The 27,546-nt window shown below is 39.7% G+C and overlaps 2 protein-coding genes and 1 long non-coding RNA gene across 3 annotated transcripts in view; 2 read left to right on the top strand and 1 right to left on the bottom strand.

Annotated features, from left to right (window-relative positions):
* LOC110986042 (ubiquitin C-terminal hydrolase 7-like) overlaps positions 1–6,587 on the top strand; it is a 35,039-nt gene extending 28,452 nt beyond the window's left edge. The window contains exons 33-34 of the mRNA XM_022247633.2: positions 554–604; positions 1,630–6,587. Coding sequence (XP_022103325.2) covers positions 554–604; positions 1,630–1,733 — 155 coding nt within the window. The 3' untranslated portion in view covers positions 1,734–6,587. The remainder of the gene's footprint in view (positions 1–553; positions 605–1,629) is intronic.
* Positions 6,588–8,596: 2,009 nt separating this feature from the next.
* The window catches only part of LOC110990571 (transmembrane protein 184B-like), a 47,781-nt gene continuing 28,831 nt past the window's right edge, over positions 8,597–27,546 (top strand). The window contains exons 1-2 of the mRNA XM_087138913.1: positions 8,597–9,123; positions 21,506–21,671. Of these exons, the coding sequence (XP_086995039.1) occupies positions 8,779–9,123; positions 21,506–21,671 (511 nt within the window). The 5' untranslated portion in view covers positions 8,597–8,778. The remainder of the gene's footprint in view (positions 9,124–21,505; positions 21,672–27,546) is intronic.
* On the bottom strand, positions 11,623–18,167 carry LOC147798619 (uncharacterized). The gene is made up of 3 exons (XR_015425864.1): positions 16,788–18,167; positions 15,752–15,928; positions 11,623–14,586 (listed from the first exon to the last, which is right to left on the bottom strand). It is a non-coding gene; the product is annotated as an uncharacterized LOC147798619 (long non-coding RNA).

A 27,546-nucleotide genomic window follows, 5' to 3' on the forward strand; every position in this document is an offset into this window, starting at 1 on the left:
TTAGCAGAGGTAATCCGTCATTGTTTTGAAATGGTATACCTCTGTTTGTGGCATTCAGCGCCCGCGGATTGTCAGCGCGGACAAAAGTACTCCAGCGATGAGCGGCACAGTACCACTGCAGGCTAATCTGGCCGCATTTGAAAAAACGCCACTGCCATTCAGCAACGCACTGGGTCAATTTCGAGAACAAAGGAAATTACCCAACACTGCACACTGTGTGGGTGTAAGCGTCCAGTAAATGAAGTTGTGAAATTTTGAAGGCTTTTGAAAATGGAAAATCTTGAAAATGCCCTGGAAACTCATCCCGCACATGCAAATTCCACCCGGCAGGAAGTGGTTAATGTACAGCCCCTTTTAAATGTCCTTCAGACCTTGTTCTATTCGTCCTGCTTGGGGGTACTTGTTTCAAGGGGTTGATTAGTCCCAACATTTCCCACTGTTCTTGCCTCATGGACTTTGCTGGTAGCGCTGAAAACTAGTATCCCTGAGTTTCCAGACTGTCGTCAGGTTTACTTTGACATCTCTTGATTTTTTTTTTTAATTATTTTCTCAGAGAGTGATGTCAGAGTGAACCTCAAGGATTTCCAGCCACAGATACACAGCAGTAAGTGCTCTTCCTTTTTCACTTCCACCACAAACTCTCTTGAGCACAACACTTGGTTGCCATCATTTCAGTAGATTCAACAGCAACTTGACTAGGGGCAACTCACAGTACAGTGCGCCACTAAGACGTTGCCACGGAGAGGCTATTTTTCAAGTTTACGATTGACCAAAGCCTTGCCGCAATTTGCTTTTGAGGATATGTCACTCATTCCTTGGTACATTCCTTGGAATAGACAGAAGAAGGAATTGAAGCTGCCACTTAAAAAAATACTCTTTAGGAACCTTCTTCCTTGGCCAACAAGCATCAGGTATAATTCAAGTTCCCACGTGCAGTCAGTGAATGAAAGTTGTCAACCATTTCCCACAATGCACAGAAAAAAATGGCCTTTCCGTGGCCACCTCTTGTAGGTGTGCTGTACTGTGAATTGCCTGTACTGGGCTTAATTATTTACTGCTTAAGAGTTTGTTCAGTGGATACCCCCAGAGTATCAGTTGCTCTTGGATAGTAAAAAGTTATATTAGGCCTAAAAAAATTTCTGGTTTCTGGTCGGTGTGCGCGTCGCCGTAGACCTGCACATCCGCAAAACTATACAGTTTTATTTGGTATAATACAATGTCCAAAAGCTGCCAAACTTGCTTGATCTACTGAAATCCTGATACTGTGTAATTTTAATGTGTTTTTGATGGGTATGGTTGAGTAAGATGTACAGCAAAGCGTCCCTCTAGACCCCCATACGTTTAGTTGGGCAGTCTTTTTCAGATGGTGCCATTTCTGGTTTATACATTACATCTGGGAACCACACAAAGGAGGTGGTTGTATGTCCTGTGTACATCTACAAGCTGAAAATCCTTTTAGACAGTAAATAGTGAGGGGGCCAGTCTATTTCACTGTTGGTACAAGCACATATACATGTGCATGTATTTCTAAGAACAAAAAGTGAGGGCAAAAAAAAAAGATGTGTCCCGGCACCACTTTCGGAGCCAGCCTCTGACCAGTAGTGACAGCGTCTGTTTCCCACTCTGCAGGTGGTACAGCACAACCCAGGCCGTGGCTGGGCCTTGACCACATGAACAAGAACAAGAAGCCTCGATTCAACTACTTTGAGAAAGCAATCAAGATCCTGAATTAGTTCTGAAACACCCCCCCAGCTTGAGTACATCCCAGCGTAGCTTTACTGGAACTCTCCCTCCCCACCCTACCAGTTTCAAGGTATTATAACCTCCTAGAATCGAAAAAAAAACAGCATTCGCAATATATAAATTTCCATCCTCATTGTAGCGACACGTTTTTATGAAAAGGGAAGAAAGTAATCCAGTTTTTTTTTCAACCTACTTGCCTGAACTTTTTTTCATGTTGAAAATTTGGAAAAGAAATTCTTGCATTTGTACTCGCAAAAATAAATCGTTACGCAGATTTAATCATTGAACTATCACTAAACATCGTATGCTAATGTACAGCGCACAGGTTAGCATGATTTGTGAGTAGTCTAACGACATCTGATATTTTCACGTTCAGACGGAACAATCTATCATTGGTCACAGAATGAGCTAATGCTACATGGAGATTTCATTTGAAAGCCTGAATAATGCAGCAAACTTGCAAACACGGGGCTCCAGTTCACATGCTGAACAGTACCAATCATCGATCTCCTTATTTTGAACAAACTGTTCTCATACGTTAGCAAGACGGGCAAAAAGAATGGAAATTCTCATTGAGATTTCAAACAGTCTATGTGCAATTATTCTGAACAAAAGACAAACACAGATGGGTTAAGTATTCATTTTTAAGCTGTTGCAAGCTGTAATATAATATGTACATGTGCATTGGTTGGTTTTCTTGCCAAAGATAGGAAATCTTTGTGTTGGTTTTGGACAAGTTGTTCATAAAAATTGTACTATGACTTGAGCGCATTGCAGTGATAAGCCCATGTATCAGATGGGCTTGAATAGAGGAATGTGTCCAGATGGACTGGTACCAGTGTTTTGATGGTCCATACTAAAGGTGATCACTAGACGTCCATTGGGTGCCAGGCCAAGATGGCCAATTTTTGGTCAGCTCAAGCAGATTTGTCAGTCAATTGTCTCAGTGTCTGTCGCCGTGTTGGTCACTCGGGCGCAGACAGAGACATGCAAAGGAAAGATGGCAAGAGGCAGGTATTTCGATTTGTAGCACAGAAGATTTCTTTGTTCCCAGATCTTGTTATGATTTTGGGAAAAGAGAAACCAAGTTTACTCCACACAGAATGATCAGGCTTCAAATTAGGTGCTTGCAGATTCTAATAACATTTTAGGAAGGAAGGCTTTGTGCCTGGACGTGTGATGACAGCCCTCTATATACCGGACTCCAAGTTTAAATCTCAGAAAGAGCCAATCAAAAGCCGGATGCAAGTCACTATTTATTTTTTTGTAAATGATAGCTAGATGTAAAAGGAGAGTAGAATCTCAAGTCAAATATACATATGGAACAAATAATGATCTGTATTTCAAACTCCTTTGATTGGCACATCACGATAGCTGATGCAGAAAACCATAATGAGTAAAAAAAGAACCTGAACAGCATTTTCAGTTCTTTTTCTTGTAATGGTATTTTGATGCAATTTGAAAAGTACCGATCACAAGTGTTGATACGTGGATACTTGTCTCATTTCTGAGGATAGTCATGATTTACCCTCAGGGTGTGCCTCTGATTCAACAGTACAAGGTTGTGTCTGAAATATTACGGCTGTAACTACAAATAACACAGGGTCCTATGGAAGTCACTGTCTAGCTGCTGAGGCCTCTTGCTATAGACCTTTATTGTGGTGCTGCCATGTTTGTCTTGTTCCCCATAGACCCATTGGCAGTTGTGATACAACTTTCCATGTTGAGGCAAGGGAACAGACTATTTTTGCTTCCAGCCTCAGTTTGGTTACATGACTTTGCATGGTAGAAAAGCAAGCTGGCTGCCCCATGATAGAGGTCTGTAGGCGTCTATGTTTCTCCCAGTCGCAGCCAGTTGATAACCTGATACAGATACAGTCGCATTCAAAATGTTGGCAACTTCGAGCATGCGGCACCTGCTCCACAAGCCAGCAGTGCCTTGCAATCTCTCCAGCTTCAGCTTGAAGAGTCCATGAAATCAAGCATGTAAAAATCATGGGGGAGGGTGATTTCCAATGTCTGGCTTCTTCTCTGTCTGAGGTTTCGTCTCTGAAATCATTACCACGCTTTTAGGCCAACAGTATTCAAGTTGAAAAGGAAAACTTAGGTATTTGATCAACCTGCGGGTAGTTTAAATGTTTTGTTGTTGGTGTGACTTATTATTGAGCTAACACTTTCAAAGTTAGGTTTCAAATCAGACAAAGCCGTAAATGGAGAAGAAGCTAAGTGTTGGTAAGACTTCCCATGTGTGAGGGCAAGAGGGTAAGCATTTTAGATAATTGCGTTTGGTAATTTGCAATGAATAAAGCCCTGTTGTTTGTTTTATTCTGTGTACATAACTGCCGGCCCACGGTAACTGAGTTATTTCAGCCATTAGGAAACCCATTTGTTTATAATTGTGGGGTTGATATTTGTACTGATTGCGCCACCATTATTGTTTGCCAAAAAGAAAAAGCTAAAGAAAAAGAGATCGGGAAAAAAATTTTCCTGGAAATCTCAGCAGCAAAATAGGTTGTATGTATATATAACGTGTAGATTTTTTTAAATATAAAAACAATTCTCGGTGTGGGCCAGTATTCCCTTGTTATTGTATTTAATAGTAATCAAAGTGACATGAGGCGTAAATAAAAGCCAACTCATTTCCAGGGAACACACCTGCTGCACCATTTAAGTCTAAATTCTGGGGAAAGTTGCTTGGTGATCTTGTATAATCATACATATAACTTCTTATTAAATGAAATTAAACACTCCTAAAGAAATCGCTAACACACAAGCATACAAAACCTTTTTGCAAGCAGAAATTGATCCACAATCATTTCCATTTCTACCGATACCTTTTCCACTTTTTTTTTTTCCAGTTTGCTGGTAACAGTTTTAGTCGCCTCACAAAAAGGTGTTCCAAAAATCAGTTTCACTTTCATTTTCGTATCATGTTGATGATGCCGACTGGTAATGACTAAATGAGCTTTTTAACCGTATAACTTGCGCAACCAAAGTGGCATGAGCTATTTTTAGAATTGAAAAACTGAATAGTAACGAGTGAACTTCATTTTTGGACCTTTCTCCCGTTATTTACCTGTACTCAAACTGTGATTTTAAGCCAAAGGACAGTCGATGTCTGAATTGGACATTTTTCAGATGTTTCTGCTTTTATGTTCAATTTGGAGATTAGGTGTAGTTACTTCTGAATGCCTGTTTTTAGAAAGGTCCCAATGTAGCATCATAAAGTCAAAGAAAGAAACAATACTTCGGCTGCCCCGTTTCTCCAGTTTCTTTTTCCACTGCTTTTGTTTACTTAATTTCCATTCTTTGGCTATAACATCATTGGAAAGATACCCCTAAGAATACATGAAAAGATTCCACTTTTCTTGAACAGGAGGGAATCGAGGCGATGATGAACAAGCCCCAAATCAAGGGGGGGGGGAGGAACTTGAAATAGAAATGTAGTCTGTGTTTGTCTACCTACTGGTCACATGAGATTGATGTCTTGTTTTAATTTGGTTTAAACAGCAAAGAAAGGTTTCTTCATATTTGCCATTGCTAGTTTCAAAGTCAACATTTTAACTGAAACATGTTTCATGTTTCTGCATGCCCCTTTCATTCTGTAGGGCACTTTTGACTTATTTTTTTCTTGGGGGAAGGAAGTGGCTCGAAAAAAATCTGTCATTTGAAGTTGACTTTTCTTCCAGAGCCCTGTGCATTTTGACCATTTTGTTTCAACCAAAATGTACAATTTTATTTTTGCTTAGCCTAGTTCCATGTTATAAACTTGTGTAAAACAAAACTTGCCCCCCCCTTGAAAATTGATTATATTTACTGGATTATTACCGGTATGTTAAAAATGATGTTGGACTAATCCACCTGATTTGGCTGCCGAGAGGTCAAAGGTCTGACGTAGTACTAAGCTACAACAAACTTTGACCTTCTCGGAAAGCATGGCTAACGCTAAATTGTCAAAAAGCTTGTGTGTGTCAAAATGTATGTTATTGTGTTAATACCGCAATGCTTTTTTCTTTAAAATGGCAATTTCCTCATGATCATAAATATAAATGCTGCTTTTTTAAAACTCATGCAGGAAAGGAACCAATGTTAGAAAGGATGTCGGCCAAGCCATTGGAGTGCCGCGAATCTGAAAAAAAATTTTCTTGGCACCGGCTTTTCTGTTTATCAAATGGGACGAGGGATCTTCTAGAATGCCTTAGTAGGTGTGCGATGTAACCAAGGTTCCAGCTTCTTACAGCATTGCAACACAGTTGTGTAGTGATTTTCTTTAATCTCCCCTGCCCCCCCCACGACAGAGAAAAGTGCGCATAGTAAACAAATGGGCTGTAAATTGCCAGTCTTTTTATTCTCGCTTGTGATTTTTTTTTCAGTGCACCTACCTAGCAAGCTCCCCAGAAAAATAATGATCTCTTGTCTGTGACAAAGGTATGCGCATGAAACACAAGCAGAGTGCACACAAGGCAAAGCATTATACATGTATATATACATAATTTGTGTGTGTATGTATATGTGTATACTATTTTTGTTCTAAATATGGTTTGATTTAGATTACATTAGCTCTTTTTTATATTGCACATTTGGTAATTATTTAATCCACTGTCAGATGAAAGTCCGATGACAGGAGTGTGATGCACATACGTGTAGACTGTTCTGGCTGGCTTGGCTCAGTTAATATATTTGTATTGTAATTGTACATAAATTGAAGTTATCAAATTATGATGTAATAGAAAGAGAACACCGGGATAGGAAATGTAAACCAAACGGTATAGACCAATATTTGGGATTAAGTTTTTTTTTTGTTTAATTGTAATAAAAAAATCACCTTGTAAATGTGAAGTGTTGATTGTTTGTTTAAAAGGCTGGATTTAATCGCTTTAATTCACCTTGTTCTTTGTTTTCACAAAGTTAACTGTTGTGAGGCCAGGCAAAATGGACAGAAAAAATGTGCCCTTTCCTCGGAAAACGGGAATAGAGAGCCTGCTTTCATCAGAGTTGTAAATCCAAGCAGACACAAGTCAGTCGCAAGCTCATTGCAAGTCAGTAAATATGATCACGAGTAAAAGTAAAAGATGGATCGCAGACAACAGGAGATAAGAAATGACTGAAGACTAGCAGAAAAAAATATCTCTATCGCAGTGAAGTTGAATAGATTAATGTATGATCAGGGACATCTCCAGGAAGGGGTGGGGCAGAGCTCTGTTTTCAAGTGGGGCACTCACCTGTAGCAGATCGATGAAATACCAGTTGAAGGAGGGCCTCCCTGAGGTATTTTCACGCACAGCTGATGATTTTTATATCCTTGCTTCTTTTTGTTCTCTGTCCCTGTTAATGTTTCCTCCTCTCCTTATTTTTTCCCCATTTTTATCTCTACCCCTCCCCATGGCACCCATGCTTGAGACGGCCTTCGTACAGCCAGGCATGGGCATTGCCAGGATTTTTTTTGGGGGGGGGGCAGCCACTTTTCTTCCAGTGGGAGAAATCCGGGGGGGGGGGCAGTGACAAAGCAGGGGGCATCAGCAAGGCAGGAGGACATCAGCCATAAAGTAATAATCCATGAACAGTGGAAGGGGTTTCATTTGTTTGGTCCTTTTTTTAAGCAACTTGATTTTCATCCCTTCATCTCTTTGTTTTCATTTCTTTTGCTCCCCCCTTTTCCTTCTTGATTTCACCCCTCCCCCGATCCCCATGCAGCCTTCCCCCACTTTATCACCTTGTCGTTCTTTTCCCTTTATATCGGAGCTCGTGGAATACTTGCTTTAATGGAGCTATCAGCTCTGAACGCAGTGTACTCGACTGACGTGTGAACAAAACACTCTGAACAAAACAAAATTGTTTAGTATTAAACAGCTGTAACAGACAATAACGACAATAATTTTGTTACAAACCTAGAGATTTGTTCTTGCAAAGAACAAAAAGCAAAAACAACAGCAAACTCACCCACAGTGGGGAGAGGGGGGAGTATGTGCCCCCTTGCAGATGCCGGTGCCTCGCGGGTGCCACTTCCCCATTTTATGTGAGTAATTTCCGTGAAAATGCAGCTTTAGCTTGTTTTCTTGTGCCCCTTTGAACAAAATGTGTGCTCCCCGGACAGGATACGTGACGCCACTGCTCACCCTTTAAAAAAGAAAAATGAAAGATAAATTTTCAGATTGAAAATGAACTTAAACAGGTGTATCTCAAGGGTTCCTTTAAAAAAATGTACTGCTTGGGCCTTATAATACGTTCTATTAATGTGCAGAGCCACACACTGCATTTCTTTTCAAATTCTAAGGTTTGTATATACCCAAGATCTTTTGAAGAAATCCATTTACCTGTTCTCTGTGTAATGTTTCTTGTTGCTTTCTAAGAGGTCTCATACACTGCACTCAATTTAAAAGCTGCTAGTGGCTGACTGAAAAATATTGTGTTCAGTACATATGTGACTCATAATCATTCACGCGGAGATCATGTCCTTTTTAAAATTATGACATATGAAGATCTGAATCGTAAAGTCGGCAAAGCCTCCATCGGGAAACATCACACCAACTTGAAGCGAAATAAATGTGTGGTGTAACAGTCTGAAAAAGGCTGAGGCACTGCCTGCAACTTGCGCAAACTGTTAATTGGTAATGCAATTATTGTTGAGGAGCCTCTTGGAACTGCTTTTTTAGAACAGCCATTGACTTTGGAAAGAAAAGCAGACGAAGTGTGTACCCTCCATGGTGTGACAGTTATATCTCCAAAACCACGTCAACGGAGATGACGTGTGATTCGCTACATGCATAATATCTGCGCCTGCGTAATCATGTGCATGGGCTTCTAGTCGGGTCCCCTTTAGGTGGTATGTGATAACTGAGGGAAATTGGTGCAGGGTGAAGACTTACCGGCTGATAAAATATTTACACGATTCTTTTGATCTCGGTCGTCACGATATACGAGTTACAATTTGAATCCATATTTTGACGTTATTTTTCCGCGATTTAGTTTCGACATGTATCTTTTAAGTATAGGCAACCATTTTTCATCCCGTTAGTGTGGTTTTTGTGAGTTATTATGGCGGAATCGCCGAGAATTTTGTCAACAGCGGCGGCTCTTTTAGCCACGCTGGGAACCACGGCGGTAGCGGGAATGACTTCCTCCGCTAGGCCGACGGAACCGCCTGCTCCACCGGTCACATCAGCTGGCGGTTCCGCTCTGGTGATCGCCACCTCGGAGTCCTCGGTTCCAGTGTTGACAACACTTTTACACACTGCTGCCAGCCAGAATGCCACGGAGATGTCAGGAAATGACACAACTACTGCTGCCCCGGTGTACACAAAAATTTTCCTGCAGACGGCGGCAGCGCAAGGAATCGCTGGTGTGTTTGCCTTCGCATCCATTCTTGTCACTTGCCACCAGGTAATGTAGAAACAAAAAAGTTACACCTCACCTTTAGGACCTCTGCACGTTTTTTCTCATTTTCTTAATTTCTTAAATTAAAACCTTTGTTCTTACAGTACATTGTAACATGTGTAACTAAACTGCATGTATGGTAACCAATAACTGTTCAAATGGGGCCGTGCGGACATCAGGGACTCAAAATGGCAGGTAGTAGGGCCTAACTGATGAAAACAGCAACCATGGCAACTTATGCATATACCAGCCAGTCAGAGGATCCGATTACACAATCATTTCCTTGATAAGTATGTACTCGCATGTTCATTGCAGTTGTTTTCATCGGCGCAGTGTGTTTGCTATCCCCCATTTTGCAAAACTCCCAGATGTCCGCACTGCCCCATTATCTTTGCAGCCTCAACTCACCAGGCTTTATTTTGTTGATGTGTTTTTTGTTGTTACATGGCTGTATGTTACCATACTTTCTTACTGTTTTGTACTATTTAAAATTAAAGTGAAAATGTTGGATGAAATTCTTTGCATTTTTTGTAATATTTCTTTAACCCTAACCGGCAAGCATATTGTTTGGCTTACACTACACAGTACTACAAAATATTAAGTAATAGTCTGAGCCTGAAGAACCTAGCGCTACAGATTACCACTTCTGGCTAGGTTACTTCCATTGTTACTCATACAGAGAACAATAAAGCCATGCATTCATAGTGCCACAGCACTGTATGGTACATTGTCTTTTCTATTGTATCTTATGGCTTCACAAAACAATAAGGTCATGTCCTCTTACAAGCGACAGCGCTTAGTACTACATTTTACTACAAGTAATAATTTGTAGTATTGTGTAGGGTTAGGGTCAATGCTACTGATATGATGCCATCACAATAGTGGATTTGCATCAACATTAATGACACGTGTTTATTTCATTTCATTTATTAATTTCTGCAGTTAAAAGTCACAAACAAACATACAAAAGTTGACAGGAAAGAGAGATACGTGTACATGTAGCAACACCCCAGCAGGATTGCAAAAAAGGCAAACTGAATTATACTGTCAAGTTGCTCTTTTAGAGGGATTTTAGTGGGAAAAGGGGCTTAAGACAGGAAATAACTCAATATGTGGACACCATGTGACACCCTTTGCACAAACCCTGTAAGAGTGGTTTAAAAAATCTTGTTTTTTAAGTGAATACCTTAATATTTTCACTGCTAAATTTGACTATTTAGGACATTGCTTGCAGATGGCTTATGGGTCACTGCTGGAAAACATTAGTAGCATAGGGCCTACATTACCCAAGGGGAAAAGGCTTGATTTAAAAAAAGAAGGAAAAAAGAATTCGGCTTTTATGACATTCCAAAATTATGATGGTCCAATACGAAATTCAGACAAAGCAAGGAGTTCCATAGTTCTAGTACATGTAGTAGGATCTAAGGATGCAGTGTTGTGTAGTTGAAAATATTTCGGGATGGGCCTGCTCCCATCACTCACATTTCAGTCACAGTTTACATAAATCTCAATGTACACTCTGCCCTCTGTAGAAAGGCTTTTCCTTCTGTAATTGCACTTGTTATGGATCAGTTAATCCGTAATACTTATTTGAATTTCCTTCGAAATCATGTGTGATACCGTGTACATGTACATGTACATGTACTTGGTTTCATTCACTTCTCCACATTATTCATGGAGGATTGAGGCTGAGTGACAAATCATGTGGCTGATGGCAAAGGGTGGGGCTAGATTATAGTCAGCTACACACTGGTGAAGTTACAAATGTACATCTAAATCATCCACTCTGCTCCAGTATATCATTCGCACTACCGGTACCTTAAGATAATGATAGGAATTTGTTGAAAGATTTTGAAGGATTGAGGCAGTTGTTACCTTCCAAGGAATGCATTCTGTTGAAGAGTGCAAGATTTTTGGAGGACTGAGGGTACATACATACAATGTACATGGTGTACGGTATGTACATGTACATTGTAAATTATACACTAGTATATTTGCAAGCCAGAGTTTCATTGTTGACATGACAACGCTGACATCCTTGAGCGTAAACCCTAGTGACCTAGTCAATGACAGATTGTTGCACTGAACAAGGCAATCACTGTAAGTTTCCAAATTGTACTTTTAGGTAGTTGGGGGAAGAACAGAGGATGCATTCTTGCCAGAAGGGCCGTGTGTTTGGAGCCACTGTGAAAAGGTTTTGATAAGAACACAACGGTAAAGGCCAGTTGTCACATGATAAGTACGTGGAGCCTAATACGCTAGGCCCACACATGTCCCTCACTATGCACAGGTTTTCTAGATGGTTCATTTGCCACGGAACTGTATTTCAGCAAATCTTTTAATTCCTGACATTGTGTGCATCACCTTAAAATAAGTGTCTCTTGACAGATTTTTTGTGACGGATGAGATCTGAGGCATGTATTTTGGAAAAACAGCACCAGCTGGTGCACAGGAAGAACAGCTTCAATGGACGCTGCCATTCAGGGTCATATATGTACAGTGTAGTTTGGCACTGTAGGCTCACATTTATTTACAAGCTGAACAGAAACAAACAACTCTGAAAACAGTTCTAAACAAAAGAAATAATCAATTAGAAGTCTCAGTAAGATCCTATACAATTTTGAGAACTTTGCACTTTTTTCTTGACTCTAAATTCAGGAGAAACTGCTCCAAAGGATAGTGCCTTTTGGTCAAAATACCGGTACACATACATGTACATGTAACCCAACCTACCGTAGTCTGCTCGTAAAACTGAGGAGCTAAACCAGTTTGCGTCTGTACTGGTAATTAGACATACATGTAACCCAACCTAGTCTGCTGGTAAAACTGAGGAGCTAAACCAGTTTGCGTCTGTACTGGTAATTAGACATACATGTAACCCAACCTAGTCTGCTGGTAAAACTGAGTTACATGTAGCTAAACCGGTTTGCGTCTGTACTGGTAATTACACATACATGAAACCCAACCTAGTCTGCTGGTAAAACTGAGTTAGCTAAACCGGTTTGCGTCTGTACTGGTAATTACACATACATGTAACCCAACCTAGTCTGCTGGTAAAACTGAGTTAGCTAAACCGGTTTGCGTCTGTACTGGTAATTACACATACATTTTCATTTCATTTCATATTGGTTTATTAAAATCCATTTTCGCAGTTAAAAAAAACTGAATTGCAATGGATTTAACAATCAAATAATAAAAAAAGATTAAGCAATTAAAATAAGAATTTTAAAAAAATCATAATTAAATATTTACAAAAATATACAACATTTACCATTACAGTTTACACTCACAAAAAATAAAACATATAACATGACTAATGACCAACACGCATATATACATGTAGGAACACTACTTAAACACATCCGTTGCAATTTACACTTCAAAGATGAAATTATTGTGATCTTAAAAATTTCAGTCACATCTTACCTTTAAAATTTCACACCCATGTAAAAAAAACCTTTAATAGAGGACATTTCTTAAGAGGAGCACAATCCAAATGTTTCTACCTAGAGAACTTATTAGAGGGCATTCCTTCCCATATTTGTTATGCAACTGGATTAAGGTAGGAAGCGCACTGGTGAAATTTTTTTTACATGTACCCCAACTTAGTCTGCTGGTAAAACTGAGTTAGCTAAACTGGTTTGTGTCAGTACATGTAATTTGAAATATTGGATCGTAATTAATTGCAACAAACAGATGCCAAAGTGCCGAAGCAAGGCATGGGAATAAGGCCATAACAGGTCACCAGTTCTGTGACTGTACTTGTACCAGTACATATTATAACAATCTAAGAACACACTATAAATTTGATTGGCAAGCAAGACAGTACATAATCATGTTGGGTTCAGAATGGTTAGGGTTAAAAAAACTTTTCTATAAATAAGGGGTCCAAAGTGGAACATAGAAGTCAAAATTTCAAAACAACTTCATTCTATTCCAGCACATTTACATGTATGTCGCCCAACATCTGAAATTGAAAGAAAGACAAAAATCATGCAACTAGTTACGGTACTTAGTGGTAGCAAGTTGCAGGGCCAAAAATATAGAAACATCAAATTTCACACGTAACTGGGACACCAAACAACTTGTCAATAATTTATTAATATCCCAAACACAAAATGATATACATCCAACCAGGGCACCTACATGTAGGTATCAATTAAATAAACCTGGCAATATAGAGAAATGAACATTTAAGCGACACAAGTGCCAGACTGGGAGAGATCTATGGCATGTCACTGGAACAGGATTCTCAACTCGGGCAAAGTTTCAGAGTGCATACCCTCACAATTGTTTCCTTGTTTCAGTCAGTCTTGAAGAAAGGTAAAATCAAGAAAAAATAAAACACTTACAGTACATGTATGCCAAGTCAGACACTTAATTGTTGAAAATAACCCATCTAATGCAAGAAAGTATTGTTAAGTAAAGTATCAGGCCAATGAACGTAAGGTTTCCCATGCATGTAACAGAGACATGGTGTCCCAGTTACACATCAAATGTTTGAAACCCTGTGCTTGTCAATCGCCGGTTGTACACAATATGTACATGTACATGTACTGGTAGACATTGTATCATTCCCTGAAAAGCAATTTCATAATAGAAGCAGACACTGAGTCGTCTCCTTGGTTAGTTCTGGTGAGGATTATTAACCAGAGGTGAAACACTTGCAGAGTCAAATGGTCATTCTAATCTGCCACCATACATGTACCACTGGACTTATTTTAAAAAATGTAATGTACAGCCATGTACTGTACATGCACGTGTACATGTATGTGGGTGAACTGTTTCACCAGAAGCATTTTTCTCAAGTGTGTTTATCATGACTGCACAGCTTTCTGCACCACAAACTTCACTGAAAAAACTTCCTTTATTACTACAGTGTAACTATTCTACTGATCTAAACACACACCACAATAAAAGTGATGGCACTTGGAACAATGTACATGTACATGTACGTGCATGTAACTTAATGAAACTATATCCAACATAACATAATTCAAATGATTACCCAAGGCTATTTGAAACATACACGTACACTTGAAAAAAGAACTTATCAATTGTAACACTCCTAGCACAACCCTTTAATTAAGCTGAAAGTAATATGCTGCGGCACCTGATGGATCAAATAGAGTTTGAGTGAGTATGAGTACACCGTACACCATTTCGGCAGTCTAGGTTTTTTCAGACACAAGTGGTTTATTTCATTTATCCACAGCAAGAGAACAAGGATTACAGAACTTTTACTGAGAGAGGTACAGAGATGATACTTACATGTACATGTACATGTACACCGTAACTTAAATAACACCGTGACAAGTGACGTTCCCAAAATGATCCTCCATCACTCGGGCTACAAACGGGGCGGCCGTAAACAGTTGGCATGGATCGCCAGTTGGCTGACGCGTGTCCAGGGAGCGTTTCATGCCAATTTTTCTATTGCGTCATTTTGCTACATCTTCGGTTTTCACACTTTAACAATTCCAAAAGACACAAAACCATAAATATTGATGACTGATTATGAATGAGGAATTAGAACATTTCCATATCTTAGTCGATAGCGCTGTTTTTCTGAATTCTCAAAACATGGGGATCATCTAGCATCATGCGTGCACGAACTTTACAGACATTGTTTTACTCTGCTGTTAATCGCCCAAACAGTACATTGTTCCTCACATAAAAGCCTGGGACACAAAATGTTATGGTGTGATACCCAAGATAGGCCAAGGGTTGAAATTAAAGTGGTAGTACCAAACTTGTTTCAACATCTTTATGGATTAAGAAGATACCTTTCTCAATCTTTCTAATTAGAAAATTATAATATTTAGAACACCAGACATTTGGAAATACTGCACACATGCAGGTAAAAAAATTTGTTCCCCTTTTTATTACAAAATCAAAGGTTTACAACCTCTTTTTTAGCCTTGGGGGAAAAAATGTCAAAAACCTTGAAGGCATGTTTCCATTTACAGTAACTGATTATGAGACATAATCACACTACAAAATAATAGCTGTGTGCATGTGCACTTTCCCCAAAATCACTTCAAAAGTCTGAAAACTGAGATTTTCCAACTGGACTCTTTGTTTATAGAATGACCCATATGTGAGAGATATACTGAACTTTAATGTACAAAGTAAGTTACGCATCTAATTTGTTTGAACTACCTGCAAGGTTTTCTGTTTTGCTCTTGCCTCAATAATCAAATACACCGCTCAAGGAAACTGAGGGAATGATTTAAAACTTACAGTAAATGAATTTAAATTGCCTTGGGCGCACCACTTGTGCACGCTGGTAGTGATGGAGTTTCTCAGTGTGTCAGTCCTGGCATTGTTCAAAGCAATCATTAACCCCTTTTTGTAAAGACATGTTGACTAATTTCAAAATGCACTGAAACATTGTAGAAGTGTCATAGTTACATGTAAATTGAAAATTTAGTGGACAGGTTTGCCCCTTCCCATTCAACTTTGAGACGGTCCACCTCTGTCATTTTACCACTGGCCACATCAGCTTTTTCCACATGTATCTTACGCATACAGTACATACATGTACATGTACAGTACATGCACATGTAGACACCTCACCCGTATGTAAAACAACCAAAGAAAAAAATTATTTACCAAAGTCTAAGAAAATTACCGGTATTTGTTTTGACTGGCAATGGGGCCCACAGAGAGATTTGGGAAAGTGTTTTAGGCCCCGTTGAAGTGGTCAGCAATGCTCACGTTCAGCTGTGAGCACTTTGATTTCCTCCTCATATGTTTTGCCACCTCATGCTCATTAGCACCTCCAGCGGAACCCCTTTTCTGGATGACCCTAGGAATTAAGGTTGGGAATTGACGTTTAATTTGAAAAACGTTTCGAAAATTTTCCCATACCGTTCAAACTTTTAAATGTGAAAACGTCCCACCCTTACCACAGTGTCATTGAAAACTGTAATCACAACAAATTGTATACAGTGTTAATACATGTAGTTAACACAAAGTTCCGTGGGGATGAATTCATGGAATTATTTTGATGTGACTGAGCAGTAAAGTGTTCCGAAAATCAACTTACATTTTACAGGCAGCGTTTACAATGAAAGTGAACAGCAGATTGCGTCAATCAAACCTCTAAATGGGACAAGTTCCATTGAAACGTTTGGGAAAATCTGTAAATCATGGGTTTGGAACTTTTCTCGTTTAAATGTGTAAACGTCCCACCTTTACCAGGAATACCAGGCTCTTTGCCAACAAATGTTCCTCAAATCAATTTAATGTGCGGGACATGTATACATTTACATGTACTCTACATGTGTACATGTTCATGTACAAATGTACAACATGCACATTATTGTACTGGTACATGTACATGTGTAACATGCAATGAATACAGCTCTGCACATGTGATATTCTGACAAGTGAGCTACATGTACGTGTATGTATTTATAATTTGTATATGTGTACATGTACTTTTGATTTCTGGGTCTCTCACTCATCAACCTTTGAGTAAATTTGTCCAACAGTGCACCACATGCTGACATGCAGCTTACATGTATTTATTGCATCACATATTTGCAAGCTCTTAAACTCACCCACATAGTCCTCACACTTGCAAAATTGCCATTAAACGATCATTCATTAAGATCCTCATCTCTATCTTCATGTATTGGCTCTCATTTAAACATAACCCTTACCGCCTTGCAGGATCAGGGTTGGTTCATAGGGTACCCGGTGTGTGCACTCTGTCACCAGTATACTCGCCATGTAGTACATGTACATGTACGTCAGCGTTGATTTCAGGTAGACTCCAGATAGTACTTCAGTTTTTGATCTGGGATTTGGTTTGTGAAATTGGATTTTCATTTAACATTACCCTACAGACTGCACTTGTACTGCCTGTATGCCAGTGGCAGGTGCAAGTCACAATATACTAACTTCAAAAATTCAATATTGATTGAGCAGTGTTACACCCAAGTCACTGATTCGCATGCACAGGTATTTTATTTTAGGGTTTTCCTGTTTTGTACCAAATCAAGGAGAACTAAGTACATGTATTTTGGAGAGAGGCTTAATATTACAGTACCCCGGTCCTTTTGAAGTGATGAATTTTGGGCACTTGCATACACTGTAATCAAGAATTTTTACAGAGGTACTAGTAATAACCTATGTATTCCTTTTTTATACGTACTGTACATGGTACATTTACATTGTATCATTTCAAAAATACATGTCAATAACATTTGTAGCCTTAAACTGTGCTTTCCCATATTTACTGTATGAATATTGATTTTGTTGGCTCTTCAGGTTTCAAATGGAGCATGTAGTGGAGTTTATGTTTTCGATAATGATGTGTTATTTTATCTAAATGGGCAATTTGTGTGAAACACATGTACTTGTAGTTACTTCTACTCACCAGATTTCTGAGGAAAATCTTCCCAAGTTTTTGTAACTTTTGTTTCATCTTGCATCACAGCATTGCAACAATTGTGATTGATATTTTCTTAAGATTTTTGTTGAGTGCCACACATGATGGGTACTGTATGTACAATGTACTACACGTACAGTGGTAGACTTTCGGAATGTTTCAACCAAAGAACAGAAAGAAATTTTATAGTGAAGCATAATGGATGTGCTCTGCATTGAATCGTGACTGCATTGTCCATACAAGGTGTAATTGGCACCAAAGATCTAATGCCTCAAGCAAATTGATTTCCCAGGATGCACGTATTTCTGGCATATATTTATCAAATGTACCAAGATCCCCCTGGGGTACAAATCATCATTTTTGTTTTCCTTGAAGAAATTTCTGTGCACCATATGGTAAAAATGACTGATTTGCATCTTCCTTAATACACTTAGACTGCATCATCCTCTTGTGCAGTAAATCAGCGAACGTCACTGCAGTGCCTGCTCAGCTCTGAGTGCACGGAGGCAGGCGAGCGTAGAATACTGATGCTTTACATGTGCCTTTCAGTAAGGAATAAAAGAGGTCTGCAATATTAAAATTCACACGTTTTGCGGTGTTTCTAGCTGCGGGCGGAATTCCAAAACAGTGGATGAGGAGGCCAGGGACACAGGGTCGTGGCCTCATGTAGGCTGTGACATATGGTTTAAATTGTTATTTTCAATATAGGCTTGGGCGGTATTGCCTTTTTCGATACCGCGGTATCCATGAAAAAAATGCTGCGTTATTTACTAATACCGCGGTATTTGTTGCAGAAGGCAATGACGTCATCAAAAAGCAGCATCGATGCTGGCATTCAATGGCAAACCACAAACAACACTAGGGGCCAGCATAAAAAAGGGTTAACGTCACAAAACCCCCTAAACTTGATAACTATTTTAATTTTTCTCTCCATTTGATGTCAAATAAAAATTATTTTTTAAAAAAGGGACGGTGCTTTAAATACCGATTTGTTGCTCCGCGATTCCTATATCTGTGTGGTCACTCGTACATGTTTTATTCTTCCATGCTCGTACGGTGTCAAAATCTGCACATGTGCTGCAGTCAAGTTGGTACTCGCTGAGACAGTTATTGTAATGATTACGTGCGGGCCAATAGTGGCTGCTTCTCTTAGCTGCGCCCTAACACTGCGCGTGTGCAGTGGTAAGGTGGCTTTCAAAAAACTCTGCGATGCGGCAGTCGACTCTTATTACGAAATCAGTTGTAACAAAATTCCAATTACAACAAGCACAAATCTGTGGTCCCAGTGAAAACGTGCATATTTCTATGGGGAGAAAATATGTTACAGCGAAATAGCATTGTACGAAATTCCTGGTACAACGAAAGGTTTTCGTGACTCCGTTGCCTGAAAAACCATTCTTGATGACCCATTTATAAAGCATTGCACCGTTGCCAATGAAGGCATGATGGAAATGCGGCAAGCAGTCAATGTACAGGCTCTGCCAAAAAAGGGTCGTACGTTCCACTACATCGAATGCAACTCTATAGTTGCAAGTCGAAAAACACTGCCGTCACAAATTTTTCTGCAGGTTCATTCACAAAAAAATGATCTCATGTCTATGTTTGTGTTTTCTGTGCTTATGAATTTAATTTGAGGTTGTACTGCTTTTACTCAAGCAAGCGTGCTTCCACAAAATTTCCAGTCGTGCAACACAAGGCTTATCGCACGCACGCTTACAACGCGATATACAGACATCGGTTGCCAGATTCCTGTTGTCATGACACGCATAGTGCACGATTAAAAAATCCATGATATTTTACATTCATTACACAAACGCCAAAACAAAAATTCCCATCCCATTTCCGATAAAATATGCCCCAAATAAGTTTGCATGACTATTCTCGTACCTCAAGAGTCCAACTAATTGCCCAACACTGAATTATTTATATTGCTGCAAAGAGATCTAGCGTGCCCGCCAATGAGACTGTGCGCTTTCATGTCGTACATTTGGCAAGACACAGCTATCCAATCGTAGTACTCGTTCATGACATGCTTATTCAGTGACCATCTCACGTGCGGGCGACCGTGCCGCAGTGGGCGAGTGATCTCGGATTACCAATCAATCGTGTCATGCAGCTTGTGTCAAAAATCAAAAGAGGTGCAAAAAATTAAACAAAAAATGTCTCTTCGTGACACAATTTGTGTTGGAAAGACTACTTACATGGATGGGGGCTTTAGTTGATGAGCCTTCACATTCTTGCGGGTACATCCAGGCCTACATGTGCATGCAGGTTAGTTACTGTTGGCTTCGTCGTCATCCAGTGCGATTGAAAGACTTTTAAAAATCCCTGGATTGATGCTTTCACATGTATTTGCTTTTTTAAATTTCACATGCACATTAAACATGTTGTCCTATGACAGTGAAATTTATTATTCTAAACACATCACAAGGTATTTGATTAATCATAACCGAGAGATCTTTTTGATCAACCACGTTGTCCTAATTTTATATTCCAGAAAAACTGAAATACAAGCAGTGACAAGTGAGGAATCGGGTTTTGCTTCTCTTTTCGTGTGGTTAAAAAGATCGTTGATTGCCATGGATGTCGAATAGATGCAGATTTATGGAATCATTTTATAGTTTATAACACACATTCCTGGCTTCGGTTAGATAGATTTTCACACAATACTTGTACATGTTGTATATAAAGGACAAAAAAAGACCCAAAGAGAGCACAAGGCTAGCACAAGTAGCATTCGCATTTTCTGATCCGCCAATAAAAATCTGCGGAAAATAAAGTCCAGCGCGGACACGGAAGACCAGCTGATTTTTAACTCCCAATCTGTAGGGCTGTGATACATGTACGTGTGTACATGTGCCAACGAGTAATACTAGAAGCACTGCCTACAAGCTATTCCAAAACCGCAAACTTGACGGCGGCGATAGGGAAACAAAACCTTCTGACAGGCAGGTTGATGGCTGCATGCTGAAGTATCACATTACGTCTTATCTCTTCACCAAAAGAGACAATACAAACGTGATGCTGGATGACTGAAACCGCTAAGTATGCAGTCACTGTTGTGACTTGTATAATTGTCTGCTTTCATTTTATGAGGGTTGTGGGAACATTCTGAACAAATTAGCCAGAATACCGCGGTATTGAACTTCAATACTGAATAAGTCGGTATTCCGGTATTCATGGATTGTTAGTCGGTATTGTTCGGTATTAAAAACAAAACCGCGGTATTCGACCGCCCAAGCCAAGTACAGTATGTGTGCATGTAACATTTCAATGTTAATGAATGCCAATCCCTTCTGAAATTGTGTGCTATTGTTTTTGGATGCACTGTACATTTGTACATTTATACTGTGTAGTCTGTGGTGGGGGAGACCAGTTCATACGTATACATGTGTGCAAGTGCAATACGGGGGAAGGGGGGGTTGATGTCCAAGCCCTGTAAAAAAAGGGGAATTATATTTGTAATAATTACAGTTTGCAGGGGTTTTTTTTGCTTGTTTTTTTGGGCATGAATTTTTAGTGTGTTTTTGCATTCAACCCAAATATTTGAACTGGTAAATATAGAAATGAATGAAATTCAGATGTTTGAATATGGAATTATTGAAGTTGATCAAATTTCTCAATTTCAATGACATGTACATGTACAAATGGTGGTGTATACATGCACACTTGTATGCTTGTTTGGAAAAGGAATCATAAAGAAATTACTGTACAAACTTTGGGATCCACAGTCTGCTACTGGGAACCAACATTATTCTGAAAACCCTGAAAATGATCTTGAACACACTTTTGACATCATGTTGTCCCAAAGATAAATCAACAGCATCGGCGTTATTACTTCACTGGTATAATATCTTGAACCAGAAATATATAGCCACTTCTTGCAATGACCCAATTCAATTGCGTGTCTCCATTAGCGGGCAGAGCCATAAATTGTCCACTCCCAATATTAACTGGCCAGTCTCTGACTGTGTCCACTCTCCACAGATTTACATGCATCTTCGGCACTACACCTGCCCAGGGGAACAACGCTGGATAGTCCGCATCCTCTTCATCGTTCCCATCTACGCATTTGACTCTTGGCTCAGCCTGCTCTTCTTCAGCCAGGACCATTACTACGTCTATTTTGACAGCGTCAGAGATATTTATGAAGGTGGGCTCAGCTTCTGTTTTTTTCTTCATCCTGTCCAGGCTGTGATAATTCATATTTCATCCCAGTTTGAAGTGTTTTCGAGATAGATCTGAAAAACAGCTATGAGAGTAAAAAAAAAAGTGCTTGCTGTTATTTCTTTTTAAAGTTGTTACCTTTCAAGCTCCTTCAAAATGTACGTGTACTTGTAGCACTTGGTAAGGGAGGAGTGTACAGGACTAGGGAAGCATACAGACCAGCCTCTTGCCTACATGTATCATGGGTGCCATTCATGAGTAATTTGTCCAGATTTTAGGTGCTTTGACTCCAAAAAATGTGGAATTCTTGATGTTCACTCAGTCAGGTCACTTCGCTCCAGTACTTCCCAGCAGTTTGTACATGCACAAACAAAACCAAGACTACTGGTAGCAAGATGATAATGTGGTCGTGAGGGCAGTCATCTGGAAGGCCCCTGATCTAACAGATTCAACTTCAACATACAACTTCTCTTCAGGATGTGTCTCTCTACTGGCTGGATTTCACTTCATCCCCAGGTCTCAGAAGGAGCCAGGAATGCATAAAGTGTAGAGCCAGGGGTCGATTCACAAAACGCTAAGACATGTCTTAAGGAAGGGTGACTCGCCTTAACTCATGACTCTACCCGGTACCAGTACCTACACATGTAGAATTGATTTCCCCAAACTGAAGATGCAAAGAGCACGTCCCAACTTCCTTAGCAGCGCTACTGAATTTGTCTCATCTTAAAATCAGGCCAAGTGTCATACAGTATTATCTCCTTAATGCTGCATGCATTAATTTGTGTATTGTCTGGACGTCATTGCTATTAAAGATGAGCGTCATCCTAGAGTTAACAGTTTCCAAAAGGAAACCACTGTAGAAACAGATATCGAAAGATTTCTGATATGGTTGTTTTAATAAAAGTACATGTAAAAACTACATGTAGCTTACTGGTACATGTATTTATGCCAACACTTATTCATTTTCAAACTAAATAATGGGGATCATACATGTAAATCTTAATCGTATCTTGTGCACACGGGTACGTGTGAAGTGAGTGGCCACATACCAAAAAAGCTGAAAAAAGCTAGAAAAGTTTATGTTTTCAATTTATTATTTTGCCCCAAGCAGGTGCACAAAAAACTGAAATTCAGAGTAAAAATTGAAACAGAAAAAAGTTGAAATCAGGTGAAAAGCTGAATTCTCACACCCTTTTGCATAGAACTACCCACCTATGAATTTATTAAGTAGGAAATTTTTTGGGGGGGGCAAAAGTGCATGTTCCATACACGCACATGCGAGCACTGAAAATTAGGTTTGCATTCTTCTTTCCAACGATATATGAAACAGCCATTGTTCAAATCAGTACACATGTAGTTTTAATGCATCTTGCTCAGGGTTCATTTAATGAATTGATCTTAGAGTGCCTCTTAGCAAAGACCAATCTTTGAGCAAGGCCTCATCCTAAGTCCTGAGTTCAGTTGCAGGATAATGTTAGGATTTATGCACAGGGGAGAGGGGGGTCAAAACAAGTAAGGGGCGTCCCCGCTGCACTCTTGCATTAATGTACTAGTCACAATTAAGCAGAGAAACAATTACATGACGAAATGGCCCTTTCCACACAAAACAACCTCCATTTAAGATACTTCATGTCTTAAAGTTCTATTTCTTGATTAAAAAACCTCTTTTTTTTTTTTTTTGAGGGGGGCCCGTGGCAATATTGGGCCCCACCTATTTAACACGTACATATACGTGTATTGTACAGGGACATTTACTGCATATGTTCCTGTATTGTGGCCTATTCATCACAAAAGTACAGTAGGTTATGAAGAGTGTACACTACTGGTGAGAGCACGTACATGTTCATGTAAGCACATCTTCCTGCTTCATCTGCACTTTTAATGTACATGCTACCATAAGCCCTTCGAAACTTTGACCTCATACATGTGCATGGAGCTTGGGGAAAGGAGCTTGGGGAAAGGGGCTTGCCATTAACAAAATGTACTTGTACATGTTGTACAAAACCCAGTGACCATGGTAACGCTCTTGCTGTTTATTCCCAGTGGGAACAAGTAAGCGGCATCCCTGCTGCACTCTCGCATTAATGTACTAGTCACAGTTAAGCAGAGAAACAATTACTTGTACATTGTACCTGAACGAAATGGCCCTTTCCACACAAAACAACCTCCATTTAAGACACTTCATGTCTTAAAGTTCTATTTCTTGATTAAAAAACCTCTTTTTTTTTGAGGGGGGGCATGGCTCCCGTTTATCCCCCCTCCCATCTGCCCTGCATGCACATAGATTTATGTGCCATTACATGAACAGCACTTATATATGTACACCTAGGGACAGATATGGTGGTCAAATGCAAATTTGCTCTAAGGAGATCATCAGATAATGTAATTGATCCAAGTTCCATAGCATTGGGAAGTCAAGCGTTCAGTAAAAGCTGAAATTGCCTGTCTAGCATGTCTAGACACTGAGGCATGTGAGGTGGGCAGAACATGGCTTTGAATATAACGGCTGCACTTCAGCATGTCATAACATGTACGTATAATGCTGCAGATGTTTTATGCAACTGTTGATGCCATTATTAAAATGACCTTACTGTTAACGTCAAGTACAGTTTTTAATTTACCAAATTTTCAGAAGAACAGCACAACAGCTGTGAGTCGTATCATTTTCAGAAAGATAATTTTTGTTCTTGGTTTGGTACGATAGGACTTTATCTTTTTTGTACATGTACCGTATATACTGTAGGCCTACATGTATATGCCTTTACACATGTCTCGGTAGCAGAATTCTGCTGATTTGGGACTGTACATGTACATGTACCGGTATGCAGCAATTCTCTATCCTCTCCCCCCAAAAAGGGAAAATTGTTGGGTTCCATCGATGTGCTTACACAGAGTCAATCAGATTGACTCATGTCTGAACTTTCATGGATTTTTTGAGGCAGCCAATGGTGCAGTCATATTGCCATTTGTTGTGCGCTCCAGCCAGCCAACTGCAACGTAATTAGCCATTTATATAGTATGCACATACATGTATATCTACATGCAGGTGTAAAGTGATTGCTTATTGTGGCCCATGGCAATATTGGGCCCCACCTATTTAACACGTACATATACGTGTATTGTACAGGGACATGTACAGCATATGTTCCTGTATTGTGGCCTATTCATCACAAAAGTACAGTAGGTTATGAAGAGTGTACACCATTGATGAGAGCACGTACTGTACATGTTCATGTAAGCACATCTTCCTGCTTCATCTGCACTTTTAATGTACATGTACATGCTACCATAAGCCCTTCGAAACTTTGACCTCATACATGTGCATGGAGCTTGGGGAAAGGAGCTTGGGGAAAGGGGCTTGCCATTAACAAAATGTACTTGTACATGCTGTACAAAACCCAGTGACCATGGTAACGCTCTTGCTGTTTATTTCCAGTGGCCCCCCTCACTTGCAATCTGAAACATTGTGAAAGCTGTTGTAGGGGAAAACCCAACACAGTGCTATTGGTACATGTACATGTATTTGCCATTAATGGGGGCCATCCGGAATGTTCAATGACAGCATCATACATTTACTGGTACATGTACATGTAGGATTCATCAGTGATGTGATCCCTTGACAAGTTGAATAATGCATGAAGTCCCTGGTAATGGTCCCATGGCTGTTCAGAAAAGTTACAGAAGGACCAGTTACAGCACTGCTAAGCCTGAAAGTTTTGGGCTTGTTTCATGGTTACAGTAATGAAAAGGTATTACATACTGTACATGTACATATACATGTACATTGTATATATGAATTTGTAGTTGCCACAAAAAGTGACAAAAACTAGACTTAATCAATATAAGAAGTACATGTACATGTATGTACATGTATTTTGCAGTTGATAATTCTTAAAAGCAATGGGCATTAATTTGATTCCACTACATGTACATGTACGGTACATGTGCAAAATGCTAGTCTTGTAGTCACGATGGGAAACTGGCCAACATTGTCCATACATATGGCATGGTAAGCATGCATGATGCATCTTGTGAGGTGGGCTATGAACCTCATGTTCAGGTAGGAAATTTTGTGGAATCATGCTCACTTCCATAACAAATTCAAATTAAAGTCGTGAACACAGAAAAAACATAGACAAGAGATTGAGTTCTGTGAAACTTGCAGAAATCTTCGTGCTGAGTTGATGTTTTACCACCTGCAATCGTAGATCAGCGTAAATGTGTACTCGGGCCTCAACATCAATTTTTTTTAACTACCTGTCCATCGGGCAAGTGGCACTGAAAATTTACTTGCCCGAGGTAAGATTTTAATGCCCAAACCCTGGCTTAGTTTCTCACTGCTTCCCGGGACAGTAAGTTCCTTCTTGGCTGATCACCCTCAACTATTGCACTAGTATTGTGTGTATGCAGGACGCTCATGCATCATTCATACAAGTTCAGGCAACGGCTATTTCTTAACCACTCGACGATTTTGCCTGGTTTCATTTATTCAAAAAGTATACGCAGAAGCACCAGGCAAAATTCACTCATATACGCACAAGCACCAGACAAAATTCACTCATGTTGAAGTCACAGCCACATGTATAACAGTCTTTGAGCTTCCGGCCGTCAAAGCATTGCTGCGCCGCACGTGCAATAACCAGTGAGGTTTGGTACCCAGACATAAAGGTACAGTTTATTTGTATACACATTTCCCTTGTGTGGAAAGGTGCCCTGCTAAATACGTAAGTACGTAACGATGCAAACAAACATTGTACACCACATACCGGCACATGTAGCTGTATACTTTTTACCACTTTTTATAAGCTTTTGTGGAGAGAAAAAAATCAATAAAACGTAAATTTACTGACTCCTATTCTTAGCCATGAAAAATGGACACTTTTATTTTCAAGAAAAAAGCACCTGTCCATCAGGCAATTTGTCCTTCATTTTTTACTTGCCTGAAAGAAGAAATTACTTGTCCCTGGCAATCGGACAACCGTTAATGTTGGGGCCTGATATGTACCCCGTAGTTATAGTATAGTGCCATGAGGCTACATGTATTTAGCCGGGATGCGTAGACTGAATGCTGCATTTCCATCATACCTTCTTTGGCATTTATGCAGCACGGCGGGAACCAGTACAGCATTGCTTCATTGTGTTTCAGAGTAGTTTTGTGCACATTTTCATCACAACAGTAGTGAACCATAAAGGGAAATTTGTGAAAGAATGAAAACATCAGAATGTTCTCAAAATTTGCGACTGTAAGTTGGCAAACATTTATACAAGGGTATTTGACTTATTAAAAAATGAGGGGTGTTTCATTATTTCTGAATTTCTTAGTAATTTTTGGATCACGTTGAAAAATTAGGGTCGGTCGGGATCGAACCGGAGGTAGAACCTTTTTTGGCCCTTACACATGGTAAAATACCAAAATATCCAATCATGATGCACCAAAGCAGGTGGATGAAAACATTGAAAAATATCTCTTCATGCATACATGTACCAGTAAGTGATTCCGTCTGCCCGTTGACCCACCCAACCATCACTGACTGCGTGTGCCAGTTTAAACTAATGATTCACGAAGGTGATGGTAAGCAGGTGAGAAGCTGTGTTTCCATCTGCACATCCTCTGTAGGCCAACACAATAATCATTGACATACATGTACATTGTCAATTGTTCACCTGCTCAGCTCAGCGGTATCGTGAAAAGATTTGTTTCACAGTCTGGGCTCCAACTTTTCAAGAATTGTTATGCCTATTCATGGCAACATGAAAAGTACTTTTTTGGCCTTCTTAGTTGAAACCTTCTTTTCTTTTTTTTGGGGGGGTGTGTTTTAGGGGTAACTTCTGAATTTTTTTCACCTGCTGGGTACCTAGAG

This window comes from Acanthaster planci, linkage group LG07, assembly GCF_054643075.1.
Source record: "Acanthaster planci isolate LZ-2023a linkage group LG07, COTS_SCS, whole genome shotgun sequence".
NCBI lineage: Eukaryota > Metazoa > Echinodermata > Asteroidea > Valvatida > Acanthasteridae > Acanthaster > Acanthaster planci.